This window comes from Pavona decussata, unplaced genomic scaffold, assembly GCF_977016875.1.
Source record: "Pavona decussata unplaced genomic scaffold, jaPavDecu1.1 SCAFFOLD_113, whole genome shotgun sequence".
Lineage (NCBI taxonomy): Eukaryota > Metazoa > Cnidaria > Anthozoa > Scleractinia > Agariciidae > Pavona > Pavona decussata.
Window position 1 is genome coordinate 1,145,650 of NW_028145527.1, and position 23,412 is coordinate 1,169,061.

Below are 23,412 nucleotides of genomic sequence, written 5' to 3' on the forward strand. Positions count from 1 at the left end.
ATACTTGGAATGAATTATTTAAAATTAGCTACGCAGCTTTCGTGCTTGTCGTGATACTTGTGTCCGTTTGCAATGGTTGTGGAGGACAATTTTGGGACAAGTTAGTCGTGGAATGTACCAAGACCTCTAGATTTTCCCGTACTGGATGACCTTATGTCGCGGCAAAGGTATGGTAGGACGTTTTGATTGGAATACTCTCTTCTTGCGTTGTGTGATGCGAAACTCGTGGGAGCCTCTTCGCTCATTACAACGCAATTTAGTTTGTGTTTGCTCATTAGTGTTGTGCTTCCGAGAAGTAGCCTAATTGTGTTTAAATATTGTGAACATTTTACATTTGGAAAGTCTTATTTTACTGGGCTTTGCGGACTTAGATTGTGAGATAAAACCCGTATTTCGCGATGCGCTCGACGCAATCGTGGAGCGGTGAGAGATTATGAGACGTACGTGACCTGTGCGGGTATTGAGAAGAATTGGGTTTAGGGCCGTTTTAAGGCTAAATTTAAAGACTTTAAGCCACAGTCATTGATACAAAGAAGTGTGAAGGACAGATATCTCGTTCGATCTTTAAGTTTTGTCACAAATCCCAAAATTTTCGAAGCGCAAGTTTTTAAGCTCCCCACTAATTACCAAAGGGCATCACACTTCAGTTTAAGCTTAAGCTTCAGTAATTCAGCCATTTGTTATTTTTATTCTTTTATTTCTTTTGTTACATTCCCTAGTAATTAGCTTACTTAGCAAAAAGAGCGAAAGAAATGGTAATTCTAGTGCGAAATGGCGAGTTAGTTGACTCGAAGGAATATTGAAGCGCTGCATGTTGTCTTGCGAAAGTCAGGTTATTTTGAATAACTATTGAAATCGCGCGTTGGTCATTCATTTCGCGTTGTCAAGGTTTTTCCAAGTTCACGCTAAAGGAATTTCTTCTCGTAGTTTCGCGATTCATTTGTGGGTTTCAACAAAAGATTGTAACTACCAATTAATTGCAATTCGTGACATATTTGAAATTCGAGAAGCTCAAATGTCAACATACGGTCACAAAACTTTCCGTCTGAGCAGTTTTTTCGCGCTTATTGAGGTCACCTTGTTTCTAGATTCAACTACGATGAAAAACGTTGTAAACTTTCACATATTTCGCTTGACACGCCAAAATAACACCAATAGAATATCTTTTGCGATGATTTCGAAGAATATTCCTTCGTTTTACTTCGAAAATCGGCAAATGGCAGGTCTTTTATGACCTCCAATTGTTTTGTATTGACGTAGAAATGGCCTGTCGTGAAACGCGCGTTGTTTACGATTTCCAAGATCTTTTAGAGAACAATTTTAAAATCTCACGATTGGGCTAATTGCAGCATATAAATAAGGTTTCTTGTGTCCACCAAACCTTTACAATCTGGCCTACTGCACAACTCCGCCTCGGGACGCTGAAATCTTTTAAAGAACCTTTAAAGAAATCTTTTAGAGAACTTGCTACATTTTACACGTGGTTTCAACGGTCAATCCATAAACTACCACCGATGTTAATTTAAATTAACTTTTAAACCTCCACAAATTTTGTGTGTTGGCAGATAAAGCCATACCTTAGAAAAATTCATAGTTAACATATTTCAGCTCATGTTCTTTAACCAATATCATTGATTGTCAGTTATTTTGTCAAAAATAGTTGTATGAATCAAGTTGTTTTACAAATATGCCAGCTGGCTCCCCTGAGACCTTTTAAAAGACTCATAACAAAGATGTTCTGTTTATTGCTCCAGTTTGAAAAGAATGCACGAGACAACTGGCCAATCTGAAGCCTTTGGCTATTTTACTGGTACACGACAATACACTTTGCTTATTGCTTTTGTATTCTGCCATGTGCACAAGCGTGCGTGTCTGTTTACAAGCCGTGTAGTAGGCTGGGTCTCTGTACCTTACAAATCATGTCAGATTGACCTTAAAGGAATTAGAATTATGAATACAGCTGTGTTGTATGCATATGTGCAGTGGCGAATTCTTAATTTTGTAGCACCTTTAATTACAGTACTTGGTTAATTTCCTGTTTTTGTTCTTGATTTAGACTGATGGCTAAATTATTAATTCCTGCCATGAGGCACTTATGTGAACTTTTCAGATTGGTTCAGTTTCTGGTGGCCTATAATTTCGATAAAATATATGCTTGACATTTTTTTAAATCTATGACAGCTTGTCAAATCTTACAACATGTGGGATCTGACTGGCCGTACTTTAAATGACCATTTTTATTACCACATGCGGTTAATTTCTGACTGAAGTTTTTATTGAAAAATTAAATGGTGGATAATATTGATTAGAAGTCTTTTAAAAACAAAAGAACTTGCCTCTAAGTTAAACTGATAAAAGAGTGAATACACTTTAAAAAAAAGTTTGTCACTGATGAAAATGAACTTGGTTACTGCATATCTTGCTGACACTTTTTTCAAACTAAGAAAACTCTGTTCCCAAGTGTAGTTTACATCAGATTGGTTCTTCAGTTTCCATAGCATTATAATATCATTAAAAGTGACTGCTCCTTCTACAGGATGGCCCAAGATTTCCACCATTGACCTGAAATTCACTGTCTATTTCAAGCAAATTCACCTGAATCTCCCACTTAATTAATTTCCTTGAATCTAACAACATTCTCAGCAAGAATTGAGCTCATCAACCATGTCCACTTCATAGTTCTTCCCACATGCTCTTAAAACTTTAAATTAAAATCCTGATGGTTTGTCACAGGTTACATGTATCTCCCAGTAATTATAAGGTTGCTCGAGTAATTCACCTGCGACAAAAAACACCTGGATTAACTAGAAACTTTGTGATACAACCTTGGAGAAATATGTTTCTGACTTAAATAGTAGCCAGTCTATAGGTATGTAGTTAAGACAGCATTGCCAGAAGGGAATCCATTAGGAATTTTAAGTTGTTGAAAGATTTGGGTCTCCCCAAGTTTGCCTTAAAATGTGTCAATTCATGGGGCTATCTTCATCAGTCTTCTATCTTCTCTCTTTATTTTGGACACTATATTGGTAAAGTGAACATACAATTGCTTGAAATAACAAAGGTTTTATTTATCAGTGCTTCAGTTGTTGTAACAAAGGGAAGAAAACCAAACTGTTTTCAGTTTAAGTTAGAAAAAGTGCATCCAGGAAATATTAATACCCCACCACATGGAACACCTGTCATAGGTAATTCTAAAGTGGAGGGTGTTTTCAAATGCCAAAACTTTTAGAGGGAAGCATGCGGCTAAATTGGCATTTCTAGAGGATTCAGTTTGGACTAAATCAAAAACTTCTGTGGGAGATATTTAGCTTTTTTCATGCACAATTTATCTGAGTTAACAACTGAAGGTCAAATTTATAGTGAACACAGGCATCCTGTACAAAGTTCCTGGCAGGGAATAAAAATCTATCCTTGGCTCGAAAAATAAGTTCCTCCAAGGTAACAGTTGATAGTTTACATTTCTATTAAAATTTAACTTATGTCTGATAATTATATTCCAAACATGTCTTGCTTACGTAGACTGGAAGTTGTTCAGTCATAACAAAAAAAAGTCGTTTCAAAACAAGTAAAAAAATAATAACTTTTTAAAATCAGAACTGTTAGATACATGAACTGTACATGTGTCTAAGAGTCACAGTGACTGCTACTATCGCTTGGTAATACTCTGTCAGGACTGAAGTAAAGATTTCTGGCACTGTACATGTATCTTGATCATGTTTCAGCAATTTTGAATTAAATTGTACATACATTTGGTACCAAGACCCCAGTAACAAACAACTCTTGGTTTTAACTGCAGTGTGTTTTGGTTAAATCATAATTTTTTAAATTTAGTTTTTCTCTTTTTTCAGGGCAAGAACAAGAATATTTTGCTTCAGTTATGAAGGTAAGGCTTTATTTTTATTATATAGTCAAGATTACATTAAATGTAATGTACAAATTTTGTACTTTCAATATTTAATGATTTTGTCAAAACGCAGAGCTGTATTTCAAATTTTTTATTTATTGTGAATTAGTAGCATGACAAGTACTCTATTTTTCATGTAAATGCTTACAGGTATAAATTTTATGTCTGAAAATCTATGTACGACATGGCAAGAGGACTAAGGACATTCAAATAATTCATAAATATGAAATGGCGTGACCAATTTCTCATTAATTGCAGAACTCTGACCAATTTCTCATTAATTGCAGAACTCTAACAGAAAAAAATCCAGAAGAACTCTTCGAGGTAAGCAATCCTATTCCAATCCCAGGCTCTTGAAAATAATATACTAAGACAAATATCAGGGTGTAAATATAAAATCAATTTTCCCGGTTGTCCAAATGCACTCAGAATATACATGTATATAAACTAACCCCAAAAATTTCTAAATTCTACTAGGCAAAGCATGATTATTGACCATGTGAGAGACCAAATTGGTTTTACAACTGATGTGTTTCATAGTTTAAAATTACATGCCCGAAATTTAGCATGAAAATTGTTTCTAGATCTCCTATTAATAGTTATTGTGTAATTTAAATTTCCTTGCTTTTTGTCACAAGCTAAAATGCCTCCCAAAATATTTCACTTGTCTTTCAGGTGAGTGAAAGATAGAATCCACTAGCCCTAGGCTATCAGACATGACTTTCTTTGCGCACTGAATATTAATGCAACCATCTTTGTTATTTATGTGAGGGAAAGGGTAATGCAACAAGTCAGAAGAAATTGTTAGTAGTAAAATTGAAATATCCATCTACTTGTCGATTAAACACTGTTACATTTTACACATCCCAGAAATGTGGTTAGGAAAATCTTTTTAAACTACATTGTAGTAATGCTATGTATAGTGTGCAGCTCACTTTATAAACCATCCACAATTCCTTGATTCGCTCTGATCTGACCGAGAGTTAACACTTGAAATGTCAGCACTCAAATCTCTTTATGGTTTCCAAATTTTTTGTTGATAAAACTAAACATTCATGTCTATAATATGGACTCTGTGTCCCTATTCTACACCTGTAGAAATTATTTTGAAAAATATTCAGGTCACTAGCTAGGGTGAGATTGTGTTTCTTCACTTGCTTTTCACAGGTTCCTTGACCTGTTTGGATTGCTTGAATGTTCCTTTAAAGCAAAAAATACTTGACCAAAAAGAGTTTTGTAGTCAGCTGATAAGTGTGAACTGTGACGGAATATCCAATCAAAAAGTCGTACATCCAACTTATGATAATGTTCTATCTGGGTGAAAATTTTTTCCTTCAAAAAAGTAGTTTTGATTGAATATCATAGTTCAAGTAAGTGTCAGCCATTGAAAACAAACACAGAGAGGAAAAAGGTTAGAATTTTTTTGCTGACATCATCTAGGAATCTTACCGAGACCACAGGCTTGGGAAATAATTCTTGGTTTTCACGTGATGTCACCAAATTCTAGAATTCAAAACTGGGAGGCTTACAAAATTTTTACCTTCATTCAAGGAAAGATTACCTAAAAATATGTCTGTTCACAATTTCTTAGCTCAATGTCGTGCTTCCTTTTGAAAATAGAACAGTTTCAATTTCCGAGTTTCCATCGTGCGTGACATCAGGAGGAGGACCATGACAGAGCTTTTCCGTATCTTAAAAATGACTCTTCGGGTGATTTTCAGCATTCTAAACAATTTAAGTTTGAGGAGAAATTTTTAATTATTAATCTAAACATTTGAAAATTCACAAGGGCAAACAAACATCTTTTCTGGCAAAAGTGAACTCCAGATGTTTTTTCCCATTTCCGGCCGCCATGTTTGTGCCCCTCAGAGGGACACAAACATGGCGTCTCCATACTAAGCTCTATAAATTTATGTGGAACATTTTGTCAAATAACTCGAGGTTACGGAATGCCGCACAGACATGACACTTGGACAGGTGCCTTATTTATTTTTCCCCTATACCATGTCAATTTCTTGACTTCATTCATGGAATGGTTTCGATTTTTGTTTTTCAATGGCGTGACAGTGAAAACCGAGAATATGCATATCCACCAAATCATCTTGGCCTTGGCCTGTGTCAAGAAAAAATTAATTATTTATCATGAGGTATACCACTGCCTTGTACCAACGTATATAGACAATATGACTCCACAGTCATTTGTGGTACTCAAGCAAAACAAAAATTGTTTCAGAACTCGACCAAATTTTGTGATCAGGAATATATTTGTTATCAGATTTACATACAAATGTAGCTTACATGTAGGGCAAATTGAAATGATAACCGCTGGAACATTTGACAATTTATTTGGTCTGGAATAAGAACCAAAATGTTATGATACTTTTCTTTTTGTTGCCAATAATTTATACTGATAAAATAAATATGTTAAGTTCGTAAGATGTTTTGGAATAGTTATCATTTTTTCTTGTCATCTGTGGGTGGAAAACGGTTTTGTAGGGTAATTTCTGACGTGTTTGCTTACGTCACCAAATGTGTCCAAAATTCTTTGAGGGCCTACTGAGAGACTGAATTGAAAATTAAGTGAAATTGTGGATTAGTCATTAGACTGAGTGGGTGGTCAAGGGACCAATGAGATGTCAACGTCAAAATCTTGTGACAGCAGCTAGAGCAATTACCACTTCACCGATCACTGCATGCAAAAATTTGACCCTTTACAAATTCTGTCTCTTTCACAGTGACTAAATATCTAGATACATTTGAAAGACCTTGAAAACATGCAAGTCTCAAATAGCACTATCTGTTATCTAAACAGGAAAGATTGTTATTCAGGAATGTGCCTGTTCAGCAAATACTTCCTAGATGATAATTGTTGATTTGCATTCCACCGTGGGAAAATACCTGTGCACTGATCCAGAAAATAACTGAGATCCTACTCTTGTGAATAAATATGATAATCAGGCTTTGGCCTGGAACCTTCTTGACTTATCATTCAGCCAAGAAAATGCTACGATATAAATCTACAAGGACAAGATCTTTTTGTTTCCAAGTTTCAAATGACAAGAATCAGAAACTCAACATGGAAACTGAAATGTTTTGTCCCCTGATATGTGGTTCTGTAAACATTATCCTTTGTTTCCCCTGGGGCCTATTGTTAATGACACCTCAGTTATCACAAGAGGCTTTGAACCATTATCCTTGTTTTATGTGGGCAAGTGAGGGCAAGCCTACAATATTGATCTATGTAATGCAATATCGGAGAGAATATATGGAAAATTCATTGCAGTTTTTCAGACCAAATCTTGGGCATGGCAAACCTGATGCTTGAAGCATTTTTGACTGTCCTAAATACAACCCAGGGATTCAAACTATGAAAGGTCAACGAGATCACAGCTTCCTGAAATAGCAGTGACAGTATTTAGCGCTTCAAGGAAAGATAGACTGTTCAATTTTTGCTCCAGTTGCACATTTTGATGAGCAGAATTTTTGAAGGATTGAACTGCTTATCACTGCCTGTGCACAAACTACTGACAAGTTTGTGAAAGACTGTTAGAAGTCCTGAACATCATGGCTAACATCACGGGTATTTATGAGTTTGTCTTTGACTCAGTTGATTATACAAATACCCACTGCATAAATTTCCACCATATCACCATCTTGTTGTGGAGAACTAGTTACTTCTCCCTAATTCAGATTGTCCTAATCTCACTCACAGGCTATGCTGTAGTTCATTTATATTTTATGGATTCTTTCTGGTAGTCTCACAGCATTTTCGTGCAACAAATGGTGCATATTTGTGAAGTTAACTGTGCATTTAAACAATTTGGTTCAAATCTCTTTATAATATTATAAGTGAATATTTCTGTTCTAAATTAACCATATAATATATTATTTTACAGCTTTCAACTCCCTCGTTTATTTCAAATGTATAGTGTACAAAATTTTTGTTCCAAATTCACTACATACATGTATTACCGTGCCTAAGTTCGCATGCACCTAGATACATGACTGTATCTAAGTCTTGAAATTGTATGCTGTACTTGTGTGACCTTACTGTCTACATCTTGAAATTGTGTACTTGTACTTGTTTGACCTTTATTTAATGTCACTGTATATTTGCATGCATTTGAAGTTATTTTGTAAATTATTAAGGTGCTTGTAACATTATTTAAGGTACAGTAATAGTTATGTCTGATGCTTTAATGCTTATGTAGGGTTTTCCACGTATACATGTACTTGTTATGCTCACTTTTTTCATAATTTCTTATGTACAGCATTCAGTAATGCTTGATACTCAAAAGATTCTCACTATTATGCCTGAAGCACTCACTTTGTTCTATTGTGCTCATTTTTACTTTAATTTACAGTTCAAAACATCTTTCAAATATTTACACCAATTACATTGGTGAAGACTTGAAGCATGAGCGATGTCTAAAGTTACATGTAATACTCAGTAAGCATGAAACAACTTTTTGAGAAAACTGGCAATAATGCAAGAATTATTGTAGGGGCTTGCACGGTTATCAAAACATGCTGCATCTCTTGGCTGTTATACCCAGGGCCTTAGGCTAGGCTCTGGGCTACACTGTAGGCCCTCAGTTACAGGCTTTTTCACTGTCATGTTGAAAATTATGCAAGTGTAATGTGAAAAACCCTAAGAAGTTTCCTTGCAGTGAGCAACCTTTTAAAATAATACTAAGGCATGTATTAACACAAAAAAATACGAAAGGTTGTTAAAAGTTGCATGTTTTTAGTTATTGTATGGAATTTTACCTTCAGCCATCTCAAAAGATATTTGTTAATTTTCCTCATCAGGATTAACTCCTCCAGGACATATATTTGTTAGTACTTGAGTGTTTTGCACATATATGCATTCAGATATCTCTTCAGATTTTTTTCTCTACATATATTCACAATGTTTATGTTTATTTGTATGTAACCCTTCTGTCTTGGAATCTCTCAAGTTGCTCTCTTTTTTATGCAATTAATAAAGTTTGGGATTTTCTGGTGATGTTATTTTCTTTCTCCATAGAATCATATTGCAAGGACATTAATGGGAACAAAGTAAAACATGGAGATTCTTTTGTGCCCCAAGGAAATGACTTTTGTCGGCACTGTAAATGTTTGAGTGGCCATGCCGAACAATGTTTTACAACAGAATGTGCTGTGCCAACCTGCAAGGGTTATAAAGCTGTACCTGGAAAGTGTTGTGCTTACACATGTCCGTCAGGTTAGTTCAGAAGTATAAATCTTGTTGAATCTTTTAAATTTTTTTAGGCTTCCTTGTTCGGAATTTTATGTACATGAATTGGTAGCCAACAAGCAAGGCGTATTACCAGAAGAAAAACAAGCAACAAACAAAAGATAAGCACAAAATGATTTCCCATCAGATTCTAGTAACAGTGTGGTCATGGCACACTCAATATTCGTTGTCTGTACACAACAGATCTCCTGCTATATATGTCATTTCGTGTGTCGGGAAGAAAAATGGCAAAAGAAAGATCGTCTCCTGCTTTTCTACAATAAAACTGTGCTTTTTTGCCAGTGTGTTGAATAGTGAAGCAAGGGGGGCCTTGTTGGTGATATTCTGCACAACGTCCCAGGATAATTGTTAAATATACCTTAAGAAGTTATCAGTCAGATTGCTGAAAAGTGCGGTATCCTGTTGTGATTATAGTACAGTGTATGTTATAATGCAAAGGTATTTGTCCATCCACACACCTCCCCCCCCCCCCTGCTCCCCCATACTTTTACACATATTTGGTATTACATTACAGTGGGAACTCGTACATGACTGTACTAATTGATGAAATGATTGTTTTGTGTTAGGTGCCAATTCAGAGGCCGCGGAGCTTGCAATAATCATCAGCTTATCGGTGGGATTGCTGTTGCTGCTTGTACTCCTCATAGTTGTGATTGATAGAAATCGAAAGAAATCTCGAAGAAATAGGATGAGAAATGAAGTGTTGGAACAATCACAAAATTTAAGACCAAGTAAGTGACAAGACACTTCCTTCAGCAGTTAACATCAAACTTTAAAATCTGCTGAAACCAAGTGCTGCCAAGAGAACGTCACTGAGAAACACCCCACCTGGAGTACAGTGTCTCTTTCATAGAGCTGTCTGCTGGAAACCACTTGTGGATGCACAGTACATAATTTATGTCATAAAACATTTCTGGGTTGATGTTGTTAGGGTGAAGTCTTATGTGAATAGCCTTCTTTACGGGTGTATTAATGTGGGTCCCAGTCAATAAATTGAATCGGTTGTAAAGTAGAGTTGTAAAGAAAGTGTCTGTAATGTTATGAGAGTGTTGACTGTACTGTTGTTTACATTTACTTAACCTGATACTAATGTCTTTATTAGCTGCAAATAACCTGTTATGCAATGTCACTTTGTTTGCAGGGCCTCTTAACAACAGACTTGCAGCTATTACAGAAGAAAACAATGATGGAGTAGAACCACCGCCCCCATACACCCCTGGGAGGGGGAGATACAGTTTTCGTAAACCACACTATGTACCCCCTCCCTTTACACCAAATGAACCACCTCCCCCCTACGAGATAGACTCTAGAGAAGCTACAGATGTATAGCAGAGGCTTCTGACTGGTTGTTAATGATGCTGTTCAGAATATATTTATGTGGTTGAAACAAGCTAGTACAAACTACCTGTATGGATGCTTGCAACAGTGTATACAGAGATTCATTGTTGGATTGGATAGGACATCAACTGTTTCTTCAAGCATCAAGTTTGTTTTGCGTTACATACACAGTTGCCTTCGTTAAACATACTGAACATTGTAATGTAAGCTTGGTTCAGAGACAAAAGGGATTTGAGGAAACCTTTGCCTTGACTAGGATGCTTCGACTTCTGAAAGGCAAGAAAACTATACCACACGATGTAGTGAGCAATAAAGTACATTAGCAAATGTACAATGAAGGCTATTGACTGATGGATGGGCCTTGTAGTCTGCCTTGCTCAATTATCAAGGAATGGAGGTGTGCACATATGAACATCGATTGATCTTAAATTTGTGCTGCAATCTTCCTGCCATGATCTCTACAGCATTTGAAACCCAGTTACAGTAGTTTCACTGGAGAGGGAACTTTGGTACCTCTTGATCACGATGTCAGTTTAGACTGTATGCCTAAAAGGATAGTAGTTGTGTTGTTGTACTTGGAATACACTGTTTTAATTCTTGCAAAAAGAAATGTTACCAAAGAGTGGGCTGGTGAGATACAGAGTATTCCTTGATCTCCTTTCAGCAGTTTGTCAGTCAATCATGCAACGCCTCTTTAGAACCTGCATGGCATCACAAAACGCTTTTTTGCAACTTGCATGGCAATTTAAATGATTCAGATACTGAGGAGACAAATTGGCGCCACCATTTTATCTGCGGACGCTTTCAAGGAGAAGGAGCAACTTCAGTGGACAACTTGTAAAAAGAAACAAAAATTATTGTTTTGTTAGGAAAAAAAAAAGAAAGGAAGACAAGCATGGAGAATAACCGGACATTCTCTATGAAGTTTGCATCTATACAAAGTTCTTTTTTTATAGAAATGCTTTCTTTGGTTATATTTGAAAGAGGGTTCTTATATTGCTAGTAGGATCCTTAATTTATTATTTTGTTCCATAAGTACTTAATAAGCTCAACGTTAATTAAAACTTCTATCAGAGACGCTCCCATAAAGGAATAAGCATACCCTGAGGCGTTTATGAAAAACTTGGTTTATCAAAGCAGCATTAATTAAAAACGAAGAAAGAAAGGCGAGGTAAACCCAGAATTAATTTGTTGTTAGACATCTGAAGCGCCTGAATTAATAACAACAGTGACACATTAAAAACTGAACTAGACGTCTCGTTGTTTTGGAGACTGTGGTGAACTTTTTACTTCCCAGAGTTTCCACAGTGACATAAACTGAAAATGTCCCAACTTCAGTTCGCAAAATATTGAAAACAATGCTAAACAGTCACTCGCTAGCGTCAACCAAATGGTCACATTTGGATTTCATCCACAGACGCCAGAGCCACTTAATGCTGCATAATAAACATCACAGGAAAGTTCTGCACGATGGCTAAATCATTTGAATAGCCACTTCTGCTCAGACTCGTAAGTTAGAAACACTTAATATGGCATAGTAAACAGCACCACAGGAAAGTACTATTACATAGGTATCATTTGAATGGTCACACTTCAGGATCTCATCCAGACTCAAACTTTGACACTGGCAGTAAAGGCGTTTGCTTGTTCTTCCAAAATGTTGTAATTACATGTACTTGTAAGTAATACTTATGGATCATAATCACTGTACATATTTGAATTTTGGAGAAATTTATATTGACGAACGTTGCATGTCCTCACTAGAGAAGAAACTGACATTTGCTAGTGGTGAGGTGAGCCACATGTTAGATTTAGTTTTTTAGTTAAGAAAGAATTGCAACGCATGCATAAAATGCTATTTAGGATATTAAAATTCAGTTGCACTTTGAAACATCTTTGATGTGTTTTAGTTGAAATCTAATACTGTCGTATGTAGTCTAAGAGTTGCCTTATTCTTTGCCGTGTGAAGGCTCCTTTAAGGGATTGTATGGCGTCCAAAACTCGAGCGCGCGGGAGCATTGCTCTCTGCGAGGATAGTAGAGCTTCCCAAACGCCTCTCCCCGCGGGGGCGATTCTTACGCTTGCTTGCTTGTTGGTTCTAAGTTGCCGAGGTAAACCGGCGAAGGGCTAGCGCTCGAAACGCCAGCTTTTGAATCTCTAGGAGCGCCAAATTACCTAATAAACCCGGCTGATACCACTCACTTTGCCAGCGACGTAAGACCACAGTGTCTTCAGAAACTAACCTCTTTATTATCAACAACCGTTGAACGGCACCAACATCAGAGATAACAGCTCCTAACAGCAGTCATCACTGGGCAGTTATCCCACTCAGGCTCCAGAAAACTTTGAGTATACCGTCTGTTTGACCCTCGAAAATTGAGTTCTTTATACTATCCACAAACCATCCGGCTCGAAAATTTGTTTAAAGAAGAACCATTAACTTTGATGTTACAAGGCCCAGGAAAGCCACAAAGTGTACCGTCAGCAAGCAAAAACATAAAAGAGCAAAAAGGGGGTCATCCCGGCCTGTGGCCGATAATTTCCGAAACTTTAAAAACGGAATGAAGTGTGCTGTATTTAATTTTCCTAATATTCACATGTAAATGGTAAACTTGCTCCGTACCTTAAACTGAAACAAAGTGACATAGTCTTCAGCTTTGAAAAAATTTTATTGACAGATACCAGCAGAAGTTGTATACCGAGAAAATACGTCCAAAGAGAGCTGTACATTGCCTAGGCCTCCCTCTGTCTTTCGTCTCGGTCAACCCGGTTCGGGTCACGTGGTACGAGCGAAAAAAGCCGTTCGTCTCGGATACGACGTCACCGAATCGAACTGACCGTGAGGGCCTGGGAGAAAACCGTACAGTACATGTTACAGTTGACAAGGCAAAGCTAAACCCTTTTCAAAGTACCTTTCTCTTTCAAGAACGGGTACAAAGTGGCTGTTTTCCCGAAATGATGGTTTGACAGTTTCCCTCTGACTAGCACTTTGTTGCCAGAGTTGATCAGATTATCGTTAAGGACTGGCAGGCAGCACAGAGTTACCACCCCGCGGCAATCACGATTTCTTAAAACCATGGAGTCTTGCTGTCTGGCAGATGTCCACATCCTTCATGTCGCAACTGTCCTTTTGTCCTTTGCAAACCATACACCAGTTGTTTGCTTTCCAGCGGATAAACCATCTTAATGTAACGCAGATGAATTCTCTGAAAATCGCTGAGATTTAAAACGGGACCTTTATCTCTTCAAACAAACGGGTGCGCTAAGCGTACATATAACACTTTTCTTTCGTAAAGTGGATAATCTATAAGAGTATTTCCGAAGCTAGTTTTTCCTCTTCTGCCGTAGAGTTTTTCCTGATCCTTTAAAAGCTTCAAATTCCGGTTTTGTTGCTTCTCCTTTGTTGCTTAACTGCAAAGCGAAAATTGAAAATAGGTTAGAAAGAACAATTGAAAGATCTGTAATTTTCATTGCGAACACTGAACTTAGCTCGAATCAAGAAGATACTAGAAAATCCAGTTTACAGTAGGTGAGGCGGTGAACGTTTTTAGTTTTCAAAATTTCTCTTTTGGACAGTTCACTTTCTAATTGGTGACATTAAAATAATATTTTGTAAATGAATGATCGCGGTTTTCAGGTAATACTCCAACTTCTATTTTTTCTCTTCCCCACTTTACGTTAGCCTCAGCAACACAGTTTTCTACGAAACAGCAAAACAGGCAATTTGGCTTCACTTAAGAAGTGAAAAACACGTGTGAAAATTCATTTGATTGAGAGGCCAAACCACAAGCTAGGATGGATTGAATGCCGTTGGGGCTAACAGTTCATTCATCTCACATCTAATTATCTTCCCCTTGTGCAATACAGCCTTCCAGAAATAACTCTAGCGTTCGCGCTTTAAGATTCTTTAAGTACTTACCTGTGAGTTGTTAGATTTGTTTAAGTTCCTTTTGAAAGTGATCTTTCCTTTGACGAAGTTGTAATTAGGAATTCCCCTACAAAGAGAAATAGAAGACACACGCCAATGAAGAAAGAAACGTATCAAACCAACAGCAGTCTCCATTTAGCACATGCTAGCCTACTCCATACCGTTTAATAACAGGCGGTCCCATCGAGACTGGATCTGATGGAACATTGGACTTCTTTTTCTTCCCATCCAAACGATATCCTGAGCCGGTAAAAGCCTGTCAACATGGAAAAAAGGCATTTTTAATAATCGTGCTCAAGACTGGTTTTAAAATCACACCAAAAGAGAAACGTTTTTCAGTGCCAAAAAGGGGCGTTACCAAACTCCAAATAAATGTCTGTTACCTGGAAACCATGATCCACAAGACCATGCGGTACATCAGGATGCTAGGATCAAAGATAAAAAAAATGTTCTTTAGACAATACAATATACGACTAATAGACAGTATTGATTGATTGATTGATTGATTGATTGATTGTTTGTTTGTTTGACCGGTGGACTGATTGATGACTGATGATAGGAAGACAAACTGAATAATTGCCTGGCTGACTGACTGCCTGTGTGCCTGCCTTCCTGCCTGCCTGCCTGACTGACTGACTGACTGGCTGACTGGCTGACTGGCTGACTGACTGACTGACTGGCTGGCTGGCTGACTGACTGACTGACTGGCTGACTGGCTGACTGACTGACTGACTGGCTGACACACTGACTGACTGACTGACTGACTGACTGACTGACTGACTGACTGACTGACTAACTGGCTGGCTGACTGACTGACTGACTGACTGACTGGCTGACTGACTGACTGACTGACTGACTGGCTGACAGACTGCCTGGCTGCCTGACTGACTGACTGCCTGCCTGCCTGCCTGCCTGCCTGCCTGCCTGCCTGCCTGCCTGCCTGACTGACTGACTGCCTGACTGACTGACTGACTGACTGACTGCCTGCCTGCCTGCCTGACTGACTGCCTGCCTGACTGGCTAACTGACTGACTGACTGACTGACTGACTGACTGACTGACTGACTGACTGACTGACTGACTCAGTGAATGACAAAAAAAGATGGATGGGCAAGAAAATTGGTGGACTGAATACCTCTTCTTCTTGTTTCTCTTCCTTCTTTTCTTGTCTCTCTGGCTCCTTATATCCCACAGGAGGAGCAAACTCGACCTAGAGACAAAAGACAGTCGTACATGTTAACTGTACTGTGAAATTTCTGACAGTATAACTTGAGAGCACGAAATAAGGGGTTAGAAATGGTAAATGAAGGGATGAGAGCATAACCGTCTGGTCAATTTTTCGTTTTGCTCAAAAGTGCTTGAATGGCTGCATGTGGCCTTCAGTCTTGTTTGACTACATCGCTCTGTGTGTTTTTCCCTCTAATCCATGCTTAGTTTTGGAGAAAAATGAGGCCAAAAACAGCATACTTATCTGTGAACCTGAGACCTTCCTTAGCCCTACACAACATCACTTCACTAAAAATATTGAGACAGGAAACACCAGTAACTGCCGAAGCTCTCGTGAGATGAATATTTTGCTTTCCGTTTAAAATGAATGAACAGCCTGTTTATTGTTATATTTACTGGGTTAAGCCTTTATTGAAAGCTCAATTAGTGTTACCTGCATATCACACTCTATAATTGACACTGCATTTCCTGGTTTTGTCTCCAGTACCAAAAGTTCATAGATCTGTAAACAAGCATACACCGGTCAATATGGAACCAGACAATATCACATATACACCAACCAAATAAAATATACTGCAATTGCAGTCAGGAATGGACATAATGTAATCTAAAATGTGTATGACACTGACTGGTAAAACATTAACCCTCCAGTTCAAGTTGGAATTTGCAAATATTGGTTTTTGAGGAGAGAGGGAAACCAGAGTACCCAGAGAAATACCTCTTGGAGCAAGGACGAGAACCAACAACAAACTCAAGCCACATGACGTGATTCCTAGCATCGAATTCAGGTCACATTAGTGGCGAGTGCTCACCGCTGTGCCATCCCTGCTCTCTTCAATGAATCATGTCAAATCAAGGCATTTATGCCACAATATCAGCTGCTAACTAAAGCAAAAACGACCCACTCACCCTTTCATTGTACTTGATAGCAATTATATCACCTTTAGTCAAACAAGCAAATGACCTGAGTGCGTTCTCTAATCTGTACACAAACATGTTAATGGAAATACCTTTTTGGAAATACAAAGTATATCACCACCCCTAAGTTCTGTATAGAGCAAATATTATGTTTAACTTAGTATTCTCCAACAATAAATTATCAATCCCAATCAGCGGTTCATTAGAACCGCGTCATCACTTTCACATTTTCTTTTCAAAGCTTTGGACAGTAATGGGTTGGTGTCATGGCAAGTTCTTCATTGGGCTTGTAATCTGTATGTCCGGGGATATACTCCCAGCAGGGGCATATTTATGTTCATTTTTTTCCTTCTCTGGCACACTAAATATCAGTGATACTGCCCCTTTAAGGCTTAAGCCCAGGGCTTATATTTGAAATTTACAGTAATGCAGTATTTAAAACAAATTACTACTCAGGCATAACTGTCAAGGATACACTGCTTTTGGGTTTGTGATATCCAAGAAATCAACAGACTGTGGCTGAAACTTGGCATACGATGCAACTGGCAATGAAGCACTCTGCACTTGTAGGAGCCCACCTTCCTCAAGCAACAGATTGCGCATCATCTGAAGATGAAAAGACAGTTCACTCAGTGCAGTGTAGCAAGATTATTGAACACTGGAAAGCGAAATTTGTAAATTACACTTAAGCTTTTACCAGGAATTTTCCTAAACCTTGGGCACATCAAGAAATCTCTACCCCTCTAGCTAAAAATGTTTCTCCTGTGTTCAACACCAAATTCTGTTAGAATTGGAAAGATTTAGAGTACTCTGACTTGTACATGTCACATGCATATTTTATACATTGCCAAATATACTTTTGTGCAAAAGGTGATCTGATGCAAATATTTAGCATCCATCATGAGTAGTCCACTGAGCTCAAGTCACAAAAAATCCTAAATCATTATTTTGATACTGTACTATTTATCGCTTATGATAGGGTGTGAATATGATGACTGCTCACCCAGTAAGGAAGATATATCTTGCCCTCATCAGCAACAAACTCCAGAACTCCACAGTGAGTGTTTCTTCCTGATCTTGCATTGGAGAGTTTAAACAGCATTGGATAAACAATGTGAAGCCTTGCTGTAAATAGATAACAAGGAAATGTTTTTTTTTTTTTTTTCACAAGCATGGGCAATGATAGGTGCCTTAATTAACCAAACACTCAAGGGCGTGGTGCTCAATGTTAGAGTCTATCTTGAACTTTAATCATTTCTTTAAATCTGTTTTCTTCAAATCATCATATGACAATGTTTAGCTTGAGGTTTTAGATAGTCCAAAATAACTTAGACTAACACAAAAAACTGACCGAGCAAAATATTTGAGTCACTCGAAAATCATGCTCACTCAGTTTTATTCGTTCTTCCCCGCGGATTTTACTACATTCTGATCAGGTGAAAGAAGGGCTACATATTGCATCATAGCAGTTGTTAATTAAATACTTAATTTAATAAATTATGTACATTTCTACTTACTTAACTGATCCAGTGCTGAAGGCGGCATTATAACTAGGGAATAATCAAACATAATTCACATTAAATAGACCAAAAAGCATGAGATTACATTTACTTTAGGCTCCATTTTCACTTTAAAAATAACTGGGTGACTTACTACTCCAAAGCGGATGGATATTAACTTCAAATTTGAACTTTAATTAAAGTTTACATGTAGGAACTGAAAAATGGTCAATGGGAGTCATTTATTAGAGAAAATTAAGTACAGTGAAACCCCACTTTATGGACACCTGCTTAATACGGACACTCATAATTACGGACAGTTTTCTTGGTCTCGCTCCTTCCTTTTTCCTTAAAATTAACCCGCTTAATAAGGTCACTGCATAATACAGACACTTTTTCTGGTCCCAATGGTGTCCGTAATAACAGGGTTTGACTGTACCGGTACATTTCATTTAAAGTGAGTGACTGCAATCAACTTGCACCTGTTTAAATGACTACTGATGTGACTTGTCCAAGCCACTACTAAGTATGTCTTCATTCCTTCTTCATGTGTAACTGCTTGGCAAATAAAGGGCTTGGTACAAGAGGGAGACCATTTTGACCAGTTGCTTTTTGTGTGCAGAGGAAGAAAACTGTGTGGATGAAAATATGAATGGGATTGTTGAATGCTCAGAATGAAACAACTGAGGAATTGACAAACTGTGAGACTAAACATTCCTGTATTGACATCAGAGGCCCACTATCCCCAGTCTCCCATCTTGCGCAATATTGTACATAACCAGAAGTGAAATTTGATGTTTTTGTATGCCTCAAACATGGGGAAGAAAAATTGATAAGGAATTTTGTTTATTATTATAATTATTATTTTCATACAATAACAGTAACATGATCAAGCAAATAAAAAAATTCTGTCATACACACTTTAAAAACTGATTATGCTTTAAAGCTTTTTGTTTTATTTTTTACCACAGTCATCACTTACATACCAGTCTGCAGAGAATGGCAGGTGCACTCGCGACTTTCAGAAATGCCTACTGTACAGATCTCATCAAGCTCTGCCATACTCTGCAGACCAGCTTTAAAAACCCTAAAACCAACAGTTACTGTACTGGCACTGAGTGCTGTGTTTTCATGGAGTAGCTTTGTTTGACAAATAGCAATGGCAATCTAAATGTCATTTCTGACAATTTAAACCTCCATCACAAAGTTTTATTCCATCAGCTTCTTTATTAAGAGAAGCATTACTTTAACTTAAGAGAAACTGAAATTTTGTCAGATACCAACATGAATTTCAAACAGTGAATCATCACGTGCCTAAAAGAACTATTCGTCTTTATCCTGCACGAGCTTACAGTTTACAATACAATGTTTGCTTGATAATTATATGCAGTTTCTTTCATCTTACGACTGGGTCTTACTTTTTCCACCACGTTCCACATCTTCTCGTTCATTTCCTGGGAACATAACCACTGAATAGCAGCGAAACTGTGTGTTGAATGTCCTCGGTACAGCGCCAAACATATCAAACCCCCCAAACTGAGAGAGACAAATTGTATAAAATTTCAACATCCACCATCATCCCGTGGCAACCAAAATTATAAATTCGACACGTAAGTTGAAATTTATCTTCTAGTAAACTTACCATCTTGCCAAAGAATTTAAATTTACACAACTGACGTGAAAATTGTCAACTTTGAAAAATTTCACTTCCTAGATTTTTCGTGATTTTATTCTGAGTAGCCGCGCCTTCAAAGGATACCGATAAATGATTGGTAACGAGCCTGATTTCCCCCAAGTCACGCAAATCGACGCCAGGAGCTTCGTGCATGAATAATGACGCCTAACGTGGCTGTACTTTTAATCATTCATTTTATTTATTTATTTATTTATTTATTTATTTATTTATTTATTTATTTATTTATTTATTTATTTATTTATTTTATTTCATTAGACCTCGCCTTCTAAAATAAAACTATAAACAGAACATGACAACTTAAACAGAAAATAAACAAGTACTGGGTTAAGGCAGTTACATTTGAAACAGACAGATTTCCAGCTAGGTTCTAGGCCTAGGGTCCTCAATATCGAAGCGCGAAATAAGTGCATCTTTGTAGTATGAGGTCGAATGAGGAAAGCAGAGATTTAAATTGGTTCAGAGTTACATGTTCATATCTTATCTGCAGGGGAAGAGCGTTCCAGGTTCAAGAATTTCTTACAAAAAAAGAGTGCTGATAAGTAGAAGTGCGGCATTTCTTTCAGTTTGATAATGAAATTTTTTAAATTTGTTATCCTAGGAACACCAAACGGTTTATTTCGGTGCATATGTTCGGAAGATCTTACATGCTGTACTGGGGGTAATGGCCTCGGAAATTCGGATTACATGTAAGCTCAGGGTGTGTTCCTTTGGGACGATCCAGATCAGGATCAATGATCCAAGATCACTCGGATCATGGTGCAGCAAAGGAACCAAGGAATCCACTCTGAGCAAGGATTCTTGATCTTGATGATCTTGGATTCAACTGTGAAGAAAATCTAGCTCAGTTTTCTTTGGTGTTTTATCACCCAAAACTTTAGTAATGTGGCAAAATTAATACCTTTTTGTTTTCGGAGGGATGAAAAACGCTCTAAAGAAGAAGAGAAAGGATTATGGGAAAGCCAAAGGCAGCTCGTAAATTCCGCGGGGGACTGGGCCATCCGAACACATATTTACAGAATAAACCGTTGAGTGCGTGTTCATGCCTTTTTCTCAGGGAATGAAACTAACAGGTCAGCGACGTGTGCCACAGCCTTTTTGGACAACTAATATTACTTGCGCTTGTCCGTGGCCATCTGCTATCATTTGCAATCATATGACTAAGCTTTAAAAGTTAATACGAAAATGTGCTACGCCCACCTAATTCAGTAATAGCTATGTGACTTTTTCTTTAATGCGTTTGTTTTCAATTTATACTATGACGAATGTTATTGCAATTAGGTATATATTTGCGAACCTTAATTAAATATTTGCTGTACTTACGTCACTCCGTCAGCATGACGTCACGGAGGCATGGATTTAATTACGGGCCGGATTTGAAACAATCCTCCCACACACACTTCTAAAACAAGAAACGTGGATCACCCAACAAGAACATTAAAGCAAAACATTTAAAATCTTGTCTTCTGTGTTCCCAGGTCATTTGGTGGCCTTTTCAGGGAGGCATATTTTCTGAAGCTAATGCAGTTTGATTGGTTCAGTCGCTTTAGCTGGAAATAGTCTTGTTTGCAAAATTTACGAGCTGTTATTAGAACGATCTAGAGCTACGTCGACGGAAAACAGCAGAATTGACCTGTAACCATGTTTATCCTTCATTTGCCGCTAGCTGTTTTCAGTTTCTCAGGATAATCGAGCAGTTTTGCGTTAGTACTGATCAAAAGCCAGAATTGGTTCCATTATTCTCATCTACGTACTCACGGCTAATTTTTTCAAGAAAAAGGAAACGCGCATTTCGCGTTCGCCGTTTGCCGCAAACGCGCAATTATAACTGAAATCTCTAGCTTTACGAAAATGCTAGCTGACCTTAGCTCGCATTTTTATCGAGATATTTTCCCCTCCGAAAAAGAAGAGTATTGGTTTTCCAGTGTTAAAAAATTTTGAGTTGATATTTTTCCTTAGAAAACTAAGATTTTCTTAACAACTTTTAGGTGATTAAAGGCCGGTCTTTGGCGTTTCTTGAGTGCCCCGGTAGATAGCAATTTGCTCTATGGATTAAGGGAAATCAAATGGGTTCAAATCAGTTTACAGGATCACTGTTCGGAAGGACAAATTCGCCTCAGAAACACTGATTGAACTGCAATGAAAAACTAGCGTTTTCTTGGGCGTACTGTCACCAGAACTCCGGCTTTCGATTTCTCTTGTTTTCGAGAGGACCATAATGTCGTCAACTGTAGAAAAATAAGGCCAGCTTGGATTTTCTGAAAGCAAACAGCAGCTCTTAAATTCAGGGGGTAGGAATTGCTTCCTCAAAACTTTTTGCGGCTTAAAGATTCACCTAAAGTCGTGAACTCGAACAGATAACATTGGGTTAGTAACAAAATATATCTTTTCAGACCGGAGAACGATCCACATTGAAAACAGAAAACGACATTTGAAACATGTTTTCAAACATGCTCGTTGACTGCCAACGATGGATTAACTCAACGGCGAGCCAGGAGACCATATCATTTATTAACCGAGACACCTATATCAGTTTGTATCAGCGTAAATTGATTAAGCCGTTGTAACTTCTTACAGCAACTGAAATTATTTTGCGCGGGAGAAAAAAAAGCCTTCATCTTTCTTATTTACTCAGTATTCCGGCTAAACAAAAAGGACTCCGAAAAAGTTTTAGTTTGTTTCTTTGTTCAGTTCAATGACGCAGTTTAAATGATTTAGTCTCGCACGTTTTTATTAGCAGCTGGTAACAGAATTGTGTTGCGGAGAAGATAAAATACCCCATCTTTCTTTTCACAAACGATAACATTTTGCCGCTACCCACACATACAACAGCTATCAAACAGATATTCCTTTTAATTAGAATTAAGAGTTTTGCTACTAATCGATAAAAATTGTGAAATCGCACGCGATGTATACGTTTTACAGTTCCCTCTGAGAGCAAGTTTTCTATGCCCGGCTCGTTCAAATTTATACTCCGAAACGTTCCAGCGAATGTAGCCCTATTACAGTGGAACGTTTTTGCAGTTCATGATCCTTTAACGTTCGTCAAAAGATGTTGGTTGTTTATTCATCTGCGCTGCCGGCGCCTACAGAGAAACCGATTATGAAACCGTATTTTATCATTCCGTTTCTCCATTTGTCCTTTTATTTTATGACGCAAATATTCAATTCATAAACTTGTTAATCTGTCTTTGCAGGAAAAAAAAGCTTTTCTATTCACCCTAGTAATTATAAACCACTCCAATATTCAAATTTGGACTGATAGTAATAAGACTCTGAGCCATCTAGTCGGTGAAAATTCTCTGCACGTAAAGCTTTGGTTATAGATCTTTAAAACTGATATAGGGGCTAGACGGCTACGAAAGCCCGACGGTCTTCGAAAAGATACTCGCTTCGCAAAAAAATTTATACAATACAAAACGATTTAACAGAAAAACTCGCTTCAGAAAAATTCTGGAGACTGACGCACTTCATATTCAAACTGTTTCGCAAGCGGAGTGGAAGTTCTTCTACTGAGAGGTAAACTATTTCAGGTTAGTCAATCAGTAGCTTTCTATTAGTTACAAGGGAAGTGTTGTTATTTGACAGTTTTCAGTCTGTTACTGTAAGTGTATATTCAGTTCAAAAATTGTCCTGAAACAACATT

At 37.6% G+C, this 23,412-nt stretch overlaps 2 protein-coding genes across 3 annotated transcripts; one reads left to right on the forward strand and one right to left on the reverse strand.

The window, feature by feature from the left end:
• Positions 1 to 12,393, forward strand: LOC146470639 (uncharacterized). Of its 2 annotated transcripts, XM_085121826.1 has the most exons (6): positions 1 to 167; positions 3,849 to 3,883; positions 4,192 to 4,228; positions 8,934 to 9,131; positions 9,731 to 9,895; positions 10,306 to 12,393. In XM_085121826.1, the coding sequence occupies exons 1-6, from the start codon at positions 146 to 148 to the stop codon at positions 10,491 to 10,493; spliced, it is 645 nt and encodes a 214-aa protein (XP_084977952.1). In that variant the 5' UTR covers positions 1 to 145; the 3' UTR covers positions 10,494 to 12,393. The 2 variants fall into 2 exon arrangements, with proteins under 2 accessions (XP_084977952.1, XP_084977953.1); XM_085121827.1 differs by lacking the exons at positions 1 to 167; positions 3,849 to 3,883; positions 4,192 to 4,228 and adding an exon at positions 6,006 to 7,484.
• Positions 12,394 to 13,152: 759 nt separating this feature from the next.
• LOC146470640 (ubiquitin recognition factor in ER-associated degradation protein 1-like) lies at positions 13,153 to 19,807 on the reverse strand. The gene is made up of 12 exons (XM_085121828.1): positions 19,716 to 19,807; positions 19,492 to 19,609; positions 18,092 to 18,124; positions 17,578 to 17,699; positions 17,050 to 17,180; positions 16,566 to 16,638; positions 16,090 to 16,158; positions 15,565 to 15,639; positions 14,814 to 14,855; positions 14,592 to 14,686; positions 14,422 to 14,497; positions 13,153 to 13,913 (listed from the first exon to the last, which is right to left on the reverse strand). Exons 1-12 carry the CDS (start codon positions 19,716 to 19,718, stop codon positions 13,827 to 13,829), a joined length of 924 nt encoding a protein of 307 aa, XP_084977954.1. The 5' UTR covers positions 19,719 to 19,807; the 3' UTR covers positions 13,153 to 13,826.
• Between the last annotated feature and the right edge of the window lie 3,605 nt (positions 19,808 to 23,412).

Excerpts from the sequence above, each read along its gene's own strand:
- LOC146470640 (XM_085121828.1), bottom strand. Across the intron at positions 17,700-18,091 it reads TTCAGCACTGGATCAGTTAA|CAAGGCTTCACATTGTTTAT; the intron begins GTAAGTAGAAAT and ends ATCTATTTACAG. Across the intron at positions 13,914-14,421 it reads ACAAATCTAACAACTCACAG|TTAAGCAACAAAGGAGAAGC; the intron begins GTAAGTACTTAA and ends TTCGCTTTGCAG.
- LOC146470639 (XM_085121826.1), top strand. The coding sequence starts at position 146 with ATGACCTTATGTCGCGGCAAAG. Across the intron at positions 168-3,848 it reads GACCTTATGTCGCGGCAAAG|GGCAAGAACAAGAATATTTT; the intron begins GTATGGTAGGAC and ends CTCTTTTTTCAG. Across the intron at positions 9,132-9,730 it reads TGCTTACACATGTCCGTCAG|GTGCCAATTCAGAGGCCGCG; the intron begins GTTAGTTCAGAA and ends GTTTTGTGTTAG.